Source organism: Chaetura pelagica, unplaced genomic scaffold (genome assembly GCF_000747805.2).
Source record: "Chaetura pelagica isolate M959 unplaced genomic scaffold, ChaPel_1.0 scaffold1195, whole genome shotgun sequence".
In the NCBI taxonomy this organism is placed as follows: Eukaryota; Metazoa; Chordata; class Aves; order Apodiformes; family Apodidae; genus Chaetura; species Chaetura pelagica.
In genome coordinates, this window is record NW_009953422.1 from 29,953 (window position 1) to 41,593 (window position 11,641).

The window sequence follows — 11,641 nt, forward strand, 5'->3', positions numbered from 1 at the left end:
TATTTTGGGGCTGCTGTGGATTTATTTGGGGGGGGGGGGGGGAAGCTTTTGTATTTTTTGCGTCCCCCCGGGTGAGGAGCTCGTCCCTCCTCCTCCCAGCCGGTCCAGGCACCGCTGAAAAGTGGCCTCGATGAGCAGAGGGGATGGAAGGACCCGGCGTCCCGGCACCCGCAGGGGGCTTCACATGACATGTGGGTTCGGTTTGGTCTCCATCCCGGAGCCCTGGGGGAGGTTTTGGGGTTGCAACGACAGCCTGAAACCTCCTTCCTCTGCCCGCTCTGTTTGTGGTGTGATCCTGGGCAAGATGGGCTCCGTGCTCCCAAACCATTGGAAAAGTGGGGACCTGGTATTTCTGGGCTCTGCAGGGGCAGAAATCACCCCCTGTGTGTGTGAGTGAGTTAATCTTCTCTTGCTCTTTGCCTGGTGAAACGGGCACCTCAGGGACTCAGGGACCCCCCGGCTTTGCTGGGAAGAGTATTTGTCAAGCTGGAAGCTGGGAGGGACTTTTAACAAGGGCATGGAGTGATAGGATGAGGGGGAATGGATTAAAACTGGAAGAGGGGAGATTTGGGTTGGATATTAGCAGGAAATTCTTTGGTGTGAGGGTGGTGAGAGCCTGGCCCAGGTTGCCCAGGGAAGCTGTGGCTGCCCCATCCCTGGCAGTGTTGAAGGGCAGGTTGGATGGGGCTTGGAGCAACCTGGGCTGGTGGGAGGTGTCCCTGCCCATGCAGGGGGGGTTGGAACCTGATGATCTTGAAGGTCCCTTCCAGCCCAAACCAGTCTGGGATTCTCTGATTTCAGGGCCCTGGCAGGTCCCTTCTGGGGCTGGGGTGTCAGGGACAGTGACATAAACCACCCTGTGTGTGTCCCTGTCACTGGGGTTGGGAACCAGGGAGCCCCTGGGGAGTGGGATCACATCTGGGCCCCTCCGTGTGCTGGAACATCCAGCAGAGCCTTCTGGGCCCCCAGCACCATGGGCAGTGTGTGAATGTGGCTTCCTGCTCAGCAGTGGGGGTGGAGAGGCTGAACTCTCAGCAGCTCTTTCATTACCTTAATAAAATTACTTCAGGTCTGTTAAGTTCTTCTGCAGAAAAATGAGACATAATTGCATGTCTTGTTAGTGTCTCCTTCCCCCGAGCCCCTGGAGAGCCCCTGGGTCTGGCTTCTGTGGCTGTTGGGGGAATCTGTGGTGAGGGGCTTTTTTTTCTTCACCAGCAGCATTTGAGACTGGGAGAGCTGGGGTGTTCAGCCTGGAGAAGAGAAGGCTCCAGGGAGACCTCAGAGCACCTTCCAGTGCCTGAAGGGGCTCCAGGAAAGCTGGGGAGGGACTTGGGACAAGGGCAGGGAGGGAGAGGACAAGGGGGGGATGGATGAAAACTGGCAGAGGGGAGACTGAGGTGAGACATGAGGAGGAAATTCTTTGGTGTGAGGGTGGTGAGAGCCTGGCCCAGGTTGCCCAGGGAAGCTGTGGCTGCCCCATCCCTGGCAGTGTTGAAGGGCAGGTTGGATGGGGCTTGGAGCAACCTGGGCTGGTGGGAGGTGTCCCTGCCCATGCAGGGGGGTGGATCTGGATGATCTTTAAGGTCCTTTCCATCCCAAACCAGTCTGAGATTCTCTGATCTTCTCCAAGAGCCTGGACCAGGTGAGGAGCTGGTGAGTTCTGCTGGGCCCAGAGCTCCCACCAGGATGGCCCCTCTCCCTCTGTCACCCTCCTTGCTTTGACAGACATCGAGCAGCTCTTCAGAGTTGGGGTCTTTTTTGAACATCACCTTGTCAAAGCTTTTCTTCTCTGACAAGTTCTTCCCTAAACTCACCCACCCGACAGCAATAACAGTGATAATGGCCCCGAAATGAGATGATCAAGAGCTGGCTGGTTTTTCCCTGAGGCTGCAGGTCACCAAGGTCTTCCAGCATGATCCACCATGCCTTGTGTCCTCTGTGACCCTTGCTCTTCCACCAGAGACTCTGTTGAAGTCCTGGTTTAGCTTGGAAGCTGATCAGGCCTGGGTGGTTGGAGTGAGCAGTGGTGAGAAGCCCAGCACAGGTTCTCCCCTGTCTGGGCTCGTCAGGGTTTGTTTCAGTGCATGTTTTGCTTCCAAACTCCTCTTTTTCCACATGGAGGTGGTTCAAAGCCCTGTAGATGTGGTGCTGAGGGACAGGGGTCAGTGGTGGCCTGGGCAGTGCTGGGTGGATGGTTGGACTGGATGATCTGAAAGGTCTTTTCCAACCAGAATCCCGATGCAAAGTGCTCAATGGGGGAAGGTCTTTCCTTGTCACCAGCTGTGGCTTGGTCAGAGCTCAGAGATCCTGGTCCCCTTTGGATGGCTGATGGGCACAGGAGGGACAGGGGTGGTGGACATCAAAGGCAAATTGCCTGGAAGCAAGTTCATCTTCAATGTTACCAGAGGGTCTGGCAGCAGATGGTTGGATTCATTAGTGGCTTCATCAGCTGTGACATTCTTGAGGGATCCCTGCAGGTGGATTTTGGGAATGGTCTGTAGGAGTCTGACAGGGTGATGCCTCTGAGCTGGCTCCCTGCTTCAGTGCTAAGCTTCTGGTTTCAGTATCTGAAGAGAAACCTCCCAAGGAGCCTCTTTTCCTTCCCCGGGGGCGCTGTGGTCGTTGGCTCCACCTTCAAACCAAGGTGGATGCCACACCTGCTAGTAACCAAAGTTGTTAGCAACGCTGCTGGTGCCCTGCCTGGAGGGAAGAGTTGCTGCCAGAGGGACCTTTAGATCCTGATTTGTGCCAAGAACCAAGTGCTGAGCAGCCCAGCAGATGGATTTGGGAAGTGTGGCAGGGGATGAGAAGGTAAGTCCTCTGCCACGGGCAGCACCTGGCTAATGGAAATACAGGTGGGAAGCTGTGCAGCCCCTTCCCAGGCCGTGGCACCAACCCTCTGCAGCTGGAATCCTAACCCCAGGAGGGAAACAGCAGCTGGGAAGCCCAACTACAATGTATTGAAGGTCCAAAAAGCTGGATGTGCTGTGCTCCTGCACCAGGTTGGTGGTGGGAGGGGAAGGCTCTGGCAGCAGCTGCCCCAGGTGTTTGTGTCTCCAGGTGCAGCAGCAGGAGAGGAAGGAGAGGCTGGATGAGCTTGGAGACCTGCAGGAGAGGATGAGGAGGTTGGCTGGCTCCAGGATGGATTTGTCAACCAGGATGGGCTTCGGTGAAGAGGAAAAACTGAAGGTAAAACTTGGGGAGTTGGAGAGAACTGAGCCACGGAGCCGTGTGAGGGCAGTGGAAAACCTCCTGGAAAATGCTGGGGCCTCTTTTTCTAGGGGTGTATGTGTTGTGCTCCCTTCCCTGGGGTGACCTGTTGGACCTGGCTTGGCCTCAGGGTCATTCCATGACCTTTCCTGTGTCCCTTCTCTCTCCTAGATTTCCAAAGATCTCCTGGATCTCCAGATCGAGACGAACAAGATGAAGGAGCAGCACGAGACAGAGAACTTTGAACTGAAAAATAGGGTACCCAGAACCTTGGAAACAGCTGGTTTCAGCTCTTTATGCCTTTAACCAGAAGCCCAGCACCTTCCCCACCCTTCTTTGCTCTCCTTGCTGTGTTCTCTGGGCTTCAGCTACAGGAACGTGTCCCCCCGGTGCTGCGGGTCCCACAAAACTCACCTCTCTGAGTCACAACCTGCTGGCCCAATGAACCCTCTGTGATCCCTGCCACGGCCTTGATTCTGCTGCCTCCCCTCTGCAGCTCCTGGCCCTGGAGACCCGTGTGCAGGAGCTGGAGCTGTGCAGGGAGCAGGTCACCGGGGAGCGGGATTCCCTGCGGGAACGTCTGGGCGCCCTGGAGAGCAGCTGGAAGGAGCTGGCAGCTGAGTACATCATCCTGAAGAGCAATTACCTGGCCCTGGGCAAAGAACTGGACCAGGAGGTGAGAGACAGGCTGTGGTGTTCACTCTTGTTCTCTGGGCTGTTTTCCCAGGGACCTGGTTGGTTGGTTGGGGCTGGGTATCCATGGCCCGTGGGTGTGTTTGCAGGGCCCAGGGGTTTCACAGAATCAGCAGCTCATAGACTGGTTTGGGTGGGAAGGGACCTTAAAGACCATCCAGTCCCACCCCCCTGCATGGGCAGGGACACCTCCCACCAGCCCAGGTTGCTCCAAGCTCCATCCAACCTGCCCTTCAACACTGCCAGGGATGGGGCAGCCACAGCTTCCCTGGGCAACCTGGGCCAGGCTCTCACCACCCTCACACCAAAGAATTTCCTCCTCATGTCCAACCTCAATCTCCCCTCTGCCAGTTTTAATCCCTTCCCCCTTGTCCTCTCCCTCCCTGCCCTTGTCCCAAGTCCCTCCCCAGCTTTCCTGGAGCCCCTTCAGGCCCTGGAAGGTGCTCTAAGGTCTCCCCGGAGCCTGTTCTTCTACCATGCTCACCTTCCAGCAGAACCCCCTCTGATCAGCAGGGACCACCACCCTGATCCCTGTGCCTGCCCTCCTGAGCACCCTGTGATCAGAGTCCTCCTCTTTTCATGCCACCCTAGAGCCCTGTCACCAGCAGGAGCAGGGAGGTGACAGTGGGGCCTGTCCCCCCTGGCTCCCAGCTTGCTTTGTTCCCCTTTATTTCTGCCTGGCTTGCGTGGGAAGGGGCTGGAGTCCCTCTCCGGTGGCAGCAGGAAGGGGCCTGGGAGGTTTTGAGGTCAGCAAGTTTATAGACATAAACAAGTTTCTACTTGTGCCTTAAAATAGATCCAGTTTCCTGGTGCCTCTTAGCTTAGCAATTATTAACTAAAGCCTTTTGGACCCAGATGTGTGTTTTTGGCAAGACTTGCTGTTTCTATAGACATTCCTCTCTTCCCTCCCTCTCCCCTCTCCCACTTCTCCATCTCTTTGAGTGGGATCTGATGACTGGCACCTCCAGCTCCTCTGGCAGATCGTGTAGCTGCTCCAGGCAAACTGCCTGGTGCACTGGGCTGGCCCAGTGCAGAGCTGTGGTGGGAAGATGTGGGACTGGGAGCAGGCGAGATGATTTAGGCAGTGTCCAGTCTGTCCTGAGGGTGGCATTGGTGGGCAGAGCCCTGCTGGAGGAATGGATGGGCTCATCATCACCTCGTGGCAAATCGTAGAATCTCCAACCGGTTTGGGTGGGAAGGGACCTTATGGATCATTTAGATCCAACCCCTGCATGGGCAGGGACACCTCCCACCAGCCCAGGTTGCTCCAAGCCCCATCCAACCTGCCCTTCAACACTGCCAGGGATGGGGCAGCCACAGCTTCCCTGGGCAACCTGGGCCAGGCTCTCACCACCCTCACAGCACAGAATTTCTTCCCAACATCCCATCTCAACCTCCCCTCTTGCAGCTTAAAACCCTTCCCCCTTGTGAGTTAGTGACTCTCTGGGGCTCTCGTTTCTCTCCTGTCAGCTGAGGGGTGGAAATTTCCTCTGAGGAGGGAAGCTCAGCAGCCTGCAGGGCTGTGAAGCCACCCTGGAGCACAGGGCACAGCACGTGTGGCTGTCACCAGGGCTGCAGTGACACAGGCTGCTGCCTCTGCAGGGGAGCAGCTCCTCTGCTTCCCATCCCCAAGGTGGTGCCACGGGTCCATCCCAAGCTGGAGCTCCAGCTGGCAGCCATGGCTTGAGCAGAGTGGTGGGAACAACACCCCTCCTTTCACATGGAGCCTGGAATCTCTCCCGAGAGTGAAAGCACATGGATTCCTTTCCATGCCTGGACAGCATCCTGAGGAAGTGCTGGAGCAGATTCCAGAAGCCAAAGGTGAATTCCCTGCTTGGAATTCCCAGGCTGAGGGTTTTAAGCCCAGTTTCTTGGCTCCAACTACCGAGCATCCCTGCCCTGAAGCAAATGAGGCTCCGACTTGGCAGGCTGGGGCTTCTCACTGCCTGGGCCCCTTGCTCATTATTTTCCCAGCCTGGACATTCCCAAAGGGAAGGGGGGAAGAGCAGCGTGTGGTGCTGCCCCCTCCCCTTCCCCGCGGCTCTGCCGGGGCAGACAATGAGCCCTTCACACGCTCCCAATTACAAGTGCTACTTGTGACCCTGCCAAGATGTTGTCATGGCTCCTTGGTGCAGGGGCAGCTCGTTTCGTTCCCTCTCCCTTGGCAGGGAAAACAGCCTTGGAATTGTGCCTGGGAATTCCTGCCTTGGGGTTGGGGCAGCCCCTTTGTGCCCACAGCCACCTCCCCGGGGCAGGGGCAGGGCAGGGCTGGAGGTGCCAGCCGGGTCACTTTGTCCCTGTTCTTTTAACTCGCTGGAAATTCCTCCTTTTCAAGACTCTGACCTTTCTCTCCACTCTGCTTTTCCTCCTCCTCCTCCTCCTCCTCCTTTTGTTCTGGCAGGATCCCAAGGAGGGAACCCAAAAGCCTCCAGGCCAGTTCCACGCTGGGCTTTTCCCTGGAGCTGGGCCAGGCTTGGGAGGCACAGGGGAGGCAGAGAAGCCCCTCACAAACCTGGGCTTTGCCTTTCTTGCCCCGAGCAGGTACATTTGTGCTCTGTGTGTGTGTCCCAACCCCTGCCCAGGCCTGGCACTGTGGATGGGGCTCTGCCTTGGGGACCAAGCAGGCTGGCTCTGCCTGGCTGTCAGTTTTCACAGCTGTATATCTCACCTCTTTGTCAGCCTCTTTTCTCCTCTCCCCTCTCCCTCAGCCCACCCTGTGCTATCTTTTGATAAGCTGCTCTCTCCCCAGTGACTCAGATGACCTCTCCCTCCCATCCTCCCAATTCACTGCCATGGTAACAATTACTCAAGCTTGTCCCCAGCCATAAACCCCATCAAAGCTTTGTTATCTACATAGAAACCCTCCCGTGAGACATGAATTCCCTCAGTGTTCCCTTCCACATCACCTGTAACAGCCCCTTTTCTCATTCAGATCCTCTTTATCTTTTTTTGGGGGGGATGTGTCACTTCACACCAGCTCTGAATCTCTTGGCTGCTGCCCCCGCGGTGCCGTGGGCTGGTGCTGCTGGAGGGATGCCTGCCAACCTAACTGGGATTCACTGGGTGCTGGCAGCCCTGAGGGATGGAGATTGGGGCCCTTCTCTTCCCTTCTGGGGTCCAGAACTGTCCAGGGTTGGAAAGCTGGAAGGAGGGAGGCTGGAGGTCAAGGCTGAGCTGTGCCCAGGGCTGGGCTGGCACCAGGGATTGTGTTTGAATGGTAGAGGGAGATGGGCAGAGGGAATCAGGATCCATCTGGGGGATCCTGGTGCCTTGGTGCTGGTTCCCGTGAGAATTAGGGATTGATTCCAGGAGGGGATGTGAGGACCTGCCTCGTGTTACCCACTGAGAGCAGAGGGCAGCAGCCAGGCTGGAGGGGCAGGATTTCAGGAGCTCTTTCCTTCTTCTTTCACCTGGCAGGTCACGAGGAATGAGGAGCTCAGCATGGAGCTGCTCAGCCTGGCCAATGCCAGGAGCACCATTCCTGGCACAGAGAGCAACCCCTTCCCTGCCATGGCCAAGGAATCCACTGCTGAGCTGGAAAGGGAGAGCCAGCCCTGGGCTCCAGGGGTGAAGGTAGGGACCTCCCTGCCCAGTGCCAGCCCCTGGGAGAGCAGGGATCCAGCAGGCTCCTGGGAGAGCAGAGATCCAGCAGGTCCCTGGGAGAGCAGGGATCCAACAGGCTGGTGGGAGAGCAGGGATCCAGCAGGCTGGTGGGAGAGCAGGGATCCAGCAGGCTGGTGGGAGAGCAGGGATCCAGCAGGCTGGTGGGAGAGCAGGGATCCAGCAGGCTGGTGGGAGAGCAGGGATCCAGCAGGCTGGTGGGAGAGCAGGGATCCAGCAGGCTGGTGGGAGAGCAGGGATCCAGCAGGCTCCTGGGAGAGCAGGGATCCAGCAGGTCCCTGGGAGAGCAGGGATCCAGCAGGCTGCTGGGAGAGCAGGGATGCAATAGGATCCTGGGAGAGCAGGGATCCAACAGGTCCCTGGGAGAGCAGGGATCCAACAGAATTCCGTGGGAGACCAACAAGGGCAGAGGATGCTTTCTCCTTTCCTCCTTGCCATTCCTTGAGCAAGATGGGGGTGATAAAGCCCCCAAAAGAGAGAGGAGCAGGGTGTTCCCTGCCCTCTGCAGCCCCTGTGGTACCAGCTTGGGCTCAACCTGCTCCTGCTGGGAACCTGACTCTCCCATGGGAGAACAACACGTGGGCACCTCCTGTGCCCTGTCTCCAGAGCACACCCCCCTCCTGGTGTGCCACAGGCACTGGTCACTCCCAGTTAAACCTGTCCTTTCCCCAGTTTGTCACTGGTCAGCTGGAGCCTCCCCTCACTGCTCCCCCTCAGCCCAGGCCTCTGCCTCATTTTCCTCTTCGTTTGTCCCTCTGTTGCTTGGAAACCAGGATCACATAGAAGCAGAGATTGAAAAACTGAAGCAAACCTATGATTTGCAGCAGCAGAAGCTGGAAGAGAGACTGTGAGTGTTTCAGGGCAGGTCCTTCTGGCTGGCAGGACAACTGGGGGGGCTCCTGGCAGCTGGATGGGATGGAGAGGAGCTGGGGTGCAGGGTGGGGAATGACCCTTCCCCCTTGGAACATGGGAGGCCTGGGAGCAAAGCCTGATGTTTTCAAGGCTCTTGGGAAAGGGGCAGCTCTCTGCTTCAAGGTTGGTGCTGTTTGTGTGTCCCACTGACCAGGGCACCTCTGAAAATCCCCCTTCTGTGACACACGTGGCAAAGAAGTGACAACCCAGGGGTGAACCCAGCCCCAGACCTTCCTCCCCAGTGGCCCTTCCATTGACAGGCTGGGATGGGGTCTGTGTCCCAGCAAAGGCTGCCCCAGGAGGGACCCTGGAGACCTGGAGTCCTGTCAGGACAGGCTGGGAGAGCTGGGGTGTTCAGCCTGGAGAAGAGAAGGCTCCAGGGAGACCTTAGAGCACCTTCCAGTGCCCGAAGGGGCTCCAGGAAAGCTGGGGAGGGGCTTGGGACAAGGGCAGGGAGGGAGAGGACAAGGGGGGATGGATGAAAACTGGCAGAGGGAGATTGAGGTTGGACATGAGGAGGGAATTCTTTGCTGTGAGGGTGGTGAGAGCCTGGCCCAGGTTGCCCAGGGAAGCTGTGGCTGCCCCATCCCTGGCAGTGTTGAAGGGCAGGTTGGATGGGGCTTGGAGCAACCTGGGCTGGTGGGAGGTGTCCCTGCCCATGCAGGGGGGTGGATCTGTGTGATCTTTCAGGTTCCTTCCAACCCAAACCAGCCTGGGATTCCATGACACCCTGACTGGTAGGACAGTGAGGCTGCAGGAGCCCTGCTGGCTGGCACACACCTGGTGGGGCTTGGCAGCTCCTGCTGAGAGACTTTTGTCATCCCTCAGTGGTTTCCCTGTCAGAGCTGATTGTACTGAATCCATGGACAAGCTTGGGGGGGCCTAAAATAAACACAGCACCTTCCTGCCTTCCCAGGACAGCGATGGGGAAGGAGCTGCAGGAGGCCAAGGGAGCCATGGGGGATGCTCAGCAGAAGCTGGTGGAACAATCAGTGGTAAGAGCAGGTTCCCTCAGCACCCACACTGCCCATCCACTCCTCCAGGGTGCCAGGAGCTTCTCCTTGGAGCTAGCAGGGGGTGGGGGTCTTGTACTGGGTGCTCTCACACCTCTCCCTCTCCAGAGAGCTTGTCAAACCGAGGGGCTCCTCCCTGTGCAGGTCCCTTCTCCAGGGGTGTGATGCACGTGGGGGAAAGTGCTGCTTGTCACAGGTGGTGAGAGGAAATTTATTCACTGGTATTTAGAGAGAGATGGTGAAATCACCACGGGGGGATTGTCAGTGACAGAAGGTACCAGGGGAACAGAGACTATAAACATTGCCAGGTGAAAGCCCAGGACCTTCCCAGCTTGAGAGGAGGTGATGCTTTGGAAATGAAGTGCCCATCTCTGATGGACCTTCTTAGTGCCCCTTGCTGGGCTGGAGGACAAGGGCAGCAGCAAGTGTGTGTGCTGTGCTGAGCTGCTGCTGAGCTCCCAGAGCCCCTTTGCTGTTCCCAGGTGCTGCTGAGCTCCCAGAGCCCCTTTGCTGTTCCCAGGTGCTGCTGAGCTCCCAGAGCCAGCTCCAGGAGGTGGAGGCAGAGAACTCCAGGCTGCAGCTCCAGCTGAAGGAGCTGAACCAGGAATATCGTTCCCGGCTGGCGCAGCACATCAAGGACCTGGCGGTGGGTACCCCCAGCCCCAGAGCTCCCCTGGGGAAGTCTCTCCTTGCAGGCTGCCTCAGTTTCCCCTCCTGGCTGTGGGCTGCTGAGCAGAGCAGCCAGCAGGGCCTGTGCTGGCAGCTGGAAGGGCTCGGTGGGCTCAGCTGGGCTGGGGCAGGACATCCCAGCCCCTCTCCTTGCCTGGGTCTCCTCGTGCCAAAGGGTCTGAGCTTCTGCTGGGACTTGCTGTCTTGGTCAAATTATTTGGGATTGAAAGATCCCTTTATTTACAGTGGCTGCCTTCCAGTTGGCTTCTGCTCACCCTGACAACCTCCCTCAGCAGGGCAGGCTTTGTTGCCACCTCCTTGGTGACTCCCTGGCTGTCCCACAGGGAGCTCTGCCAGCCTCAGTGCCTGGAGCTGCCTCTGGCAACAAGCACCTTGGATGGAGAGTGGGGCCCCCAGAGCACCATCAGGGCTCAGCACAAGGCATGGACCTGATGGTCATGAGCAGCAAGACTGGACAGAAATCCCTTTTTACCCCCCCCCAGGTAGCAGTAGGCAGGTTTGGGCAAGAGCTTCTGAGCTGGGAGAAGGCTGGTGCTGAAGAACATAGTCTGGTGATGGGTCAGGAGACTCAGCAGAACAGTTGAAATTAGTTTCCACCAGAGTGATGCTGAAGCACCTCCAGCTTGAGCAGAGAGAGCATGGGGTGGAAAGAACAGGGGACTCGAGGTGGTAACTCCTGATGCCAACTTGTGACTCCCTAGGTGGGTCACTGATACAGCCCAGATGCCTCCTCTGTCTTGAAGGGCCATGATGGAAGTGAATCAGCCTCTCCAGCTCTCAGACCACGGAAGAGATTCCCTGGTCCCTCTGCTGTTACCACAAATACCTGCCCACCCGGGTGGGCAGTTCCGTGCCTGAGGGAATGACTTGATTGCCTCCCTTTCTTTCTCTCTGTGTTGAAAGGACTACATGGACAGCAAACCCAGCCATGCAGCAGGGCCCAGCAAGCCCCCAGCTGATCCTGCTCCCATGAAACGTTTTGTGGACACCATGCTGGAGGATGTCAGGGCTTCCTACAGGTCTCGGGAGGAGCAGCTGGCTGGGGCAGCACGTGGCTACAAGAAACGCATGAAGAACTTGGTGAAGAAGCATGAGAACCTGCTGATTGCTTATGGGTAGGGCTGAGGGAGGTTCTGGGCTACCTCTGTCTCCCACTTGGACCTTAGCAACAAGCTGAGAAGTGCTCCATGGCCCCCAGCCCCATGGCCAAGAGGGAGGAGAACCCGGCTGCTGGGTGGAGCAGGGGATCTGGGGTGGGTGTTCATCTCCCTGCTCCAGACAAGGCAGGAGGTCTCCAGCCCCACAGCAGAGTGCTCTGGGCAGCCTGGAGCTGTTTTGCACGTGTATTTCTCCTCTGGAAGCTGGGAGGGTGAGGGAAGGATTCCACGTGGTGTGGAATTGCAGAGGCACCACAAATAACTCCTTCCTCCCAGCCCGGCCCTGCGGGGCTCCCAGCTCTGCTCCGCAGCTCTCCCAGCAGCTTGGGCTGTGGGAAGCAGCAG

The 11,641-nt window shown here is 57.7% G+C and overlaps 1 protein-coding gene across 1 annotated transcript in view; it reads left to right on the forward strand.

Annotated features, from left to right (window-relative positions):
- The first annotated feature begins 2,778 nt into the window (after window positions 1-2,778).
- CCDC78 (coiled-coil domain containing 78) overlaps window positions 2,779-11,641 on the forward strand; it is a 13,501-nt gene continuing 4,638 nt past the window's right edge. The window contains exons 1-9 of the mRNA XM_009998479.1: window positions 2,779-2,811; window positions 3,061-3,189; window positions 3,382-3,468; window positions 3,707-3,886; window positions 7,321-7,476; window positions 8,247-8,371; window positions 9,353-9,431; window positions 9,970-10,095; window positions 11,043-11,254. Of these exons, the coding sequence (XP_009996781.1) occupies window positions 2,779-2,811; window positions 3,061-3,189; window positions 3,382-3,468; window positions 3,707-3,886; window positions 7,321-7,476; window positions 8,247-8,371; window positions 9,353-9,431; window positions 9,970-10,095; window positions 11,043-11,254 (1,127 nt within the window). The remainder of the gene's footprint in view (window positions 2,812-3,060; window positions 3,190-3,381; window positions 3,469-3,706; window positions 3,887-7,320; window positions 7,477-8,246; window positions 8,372-9,352; window positions 9,432-9,969; window positions 10,096-11,042; window positions 11,255-11,641) is intronic.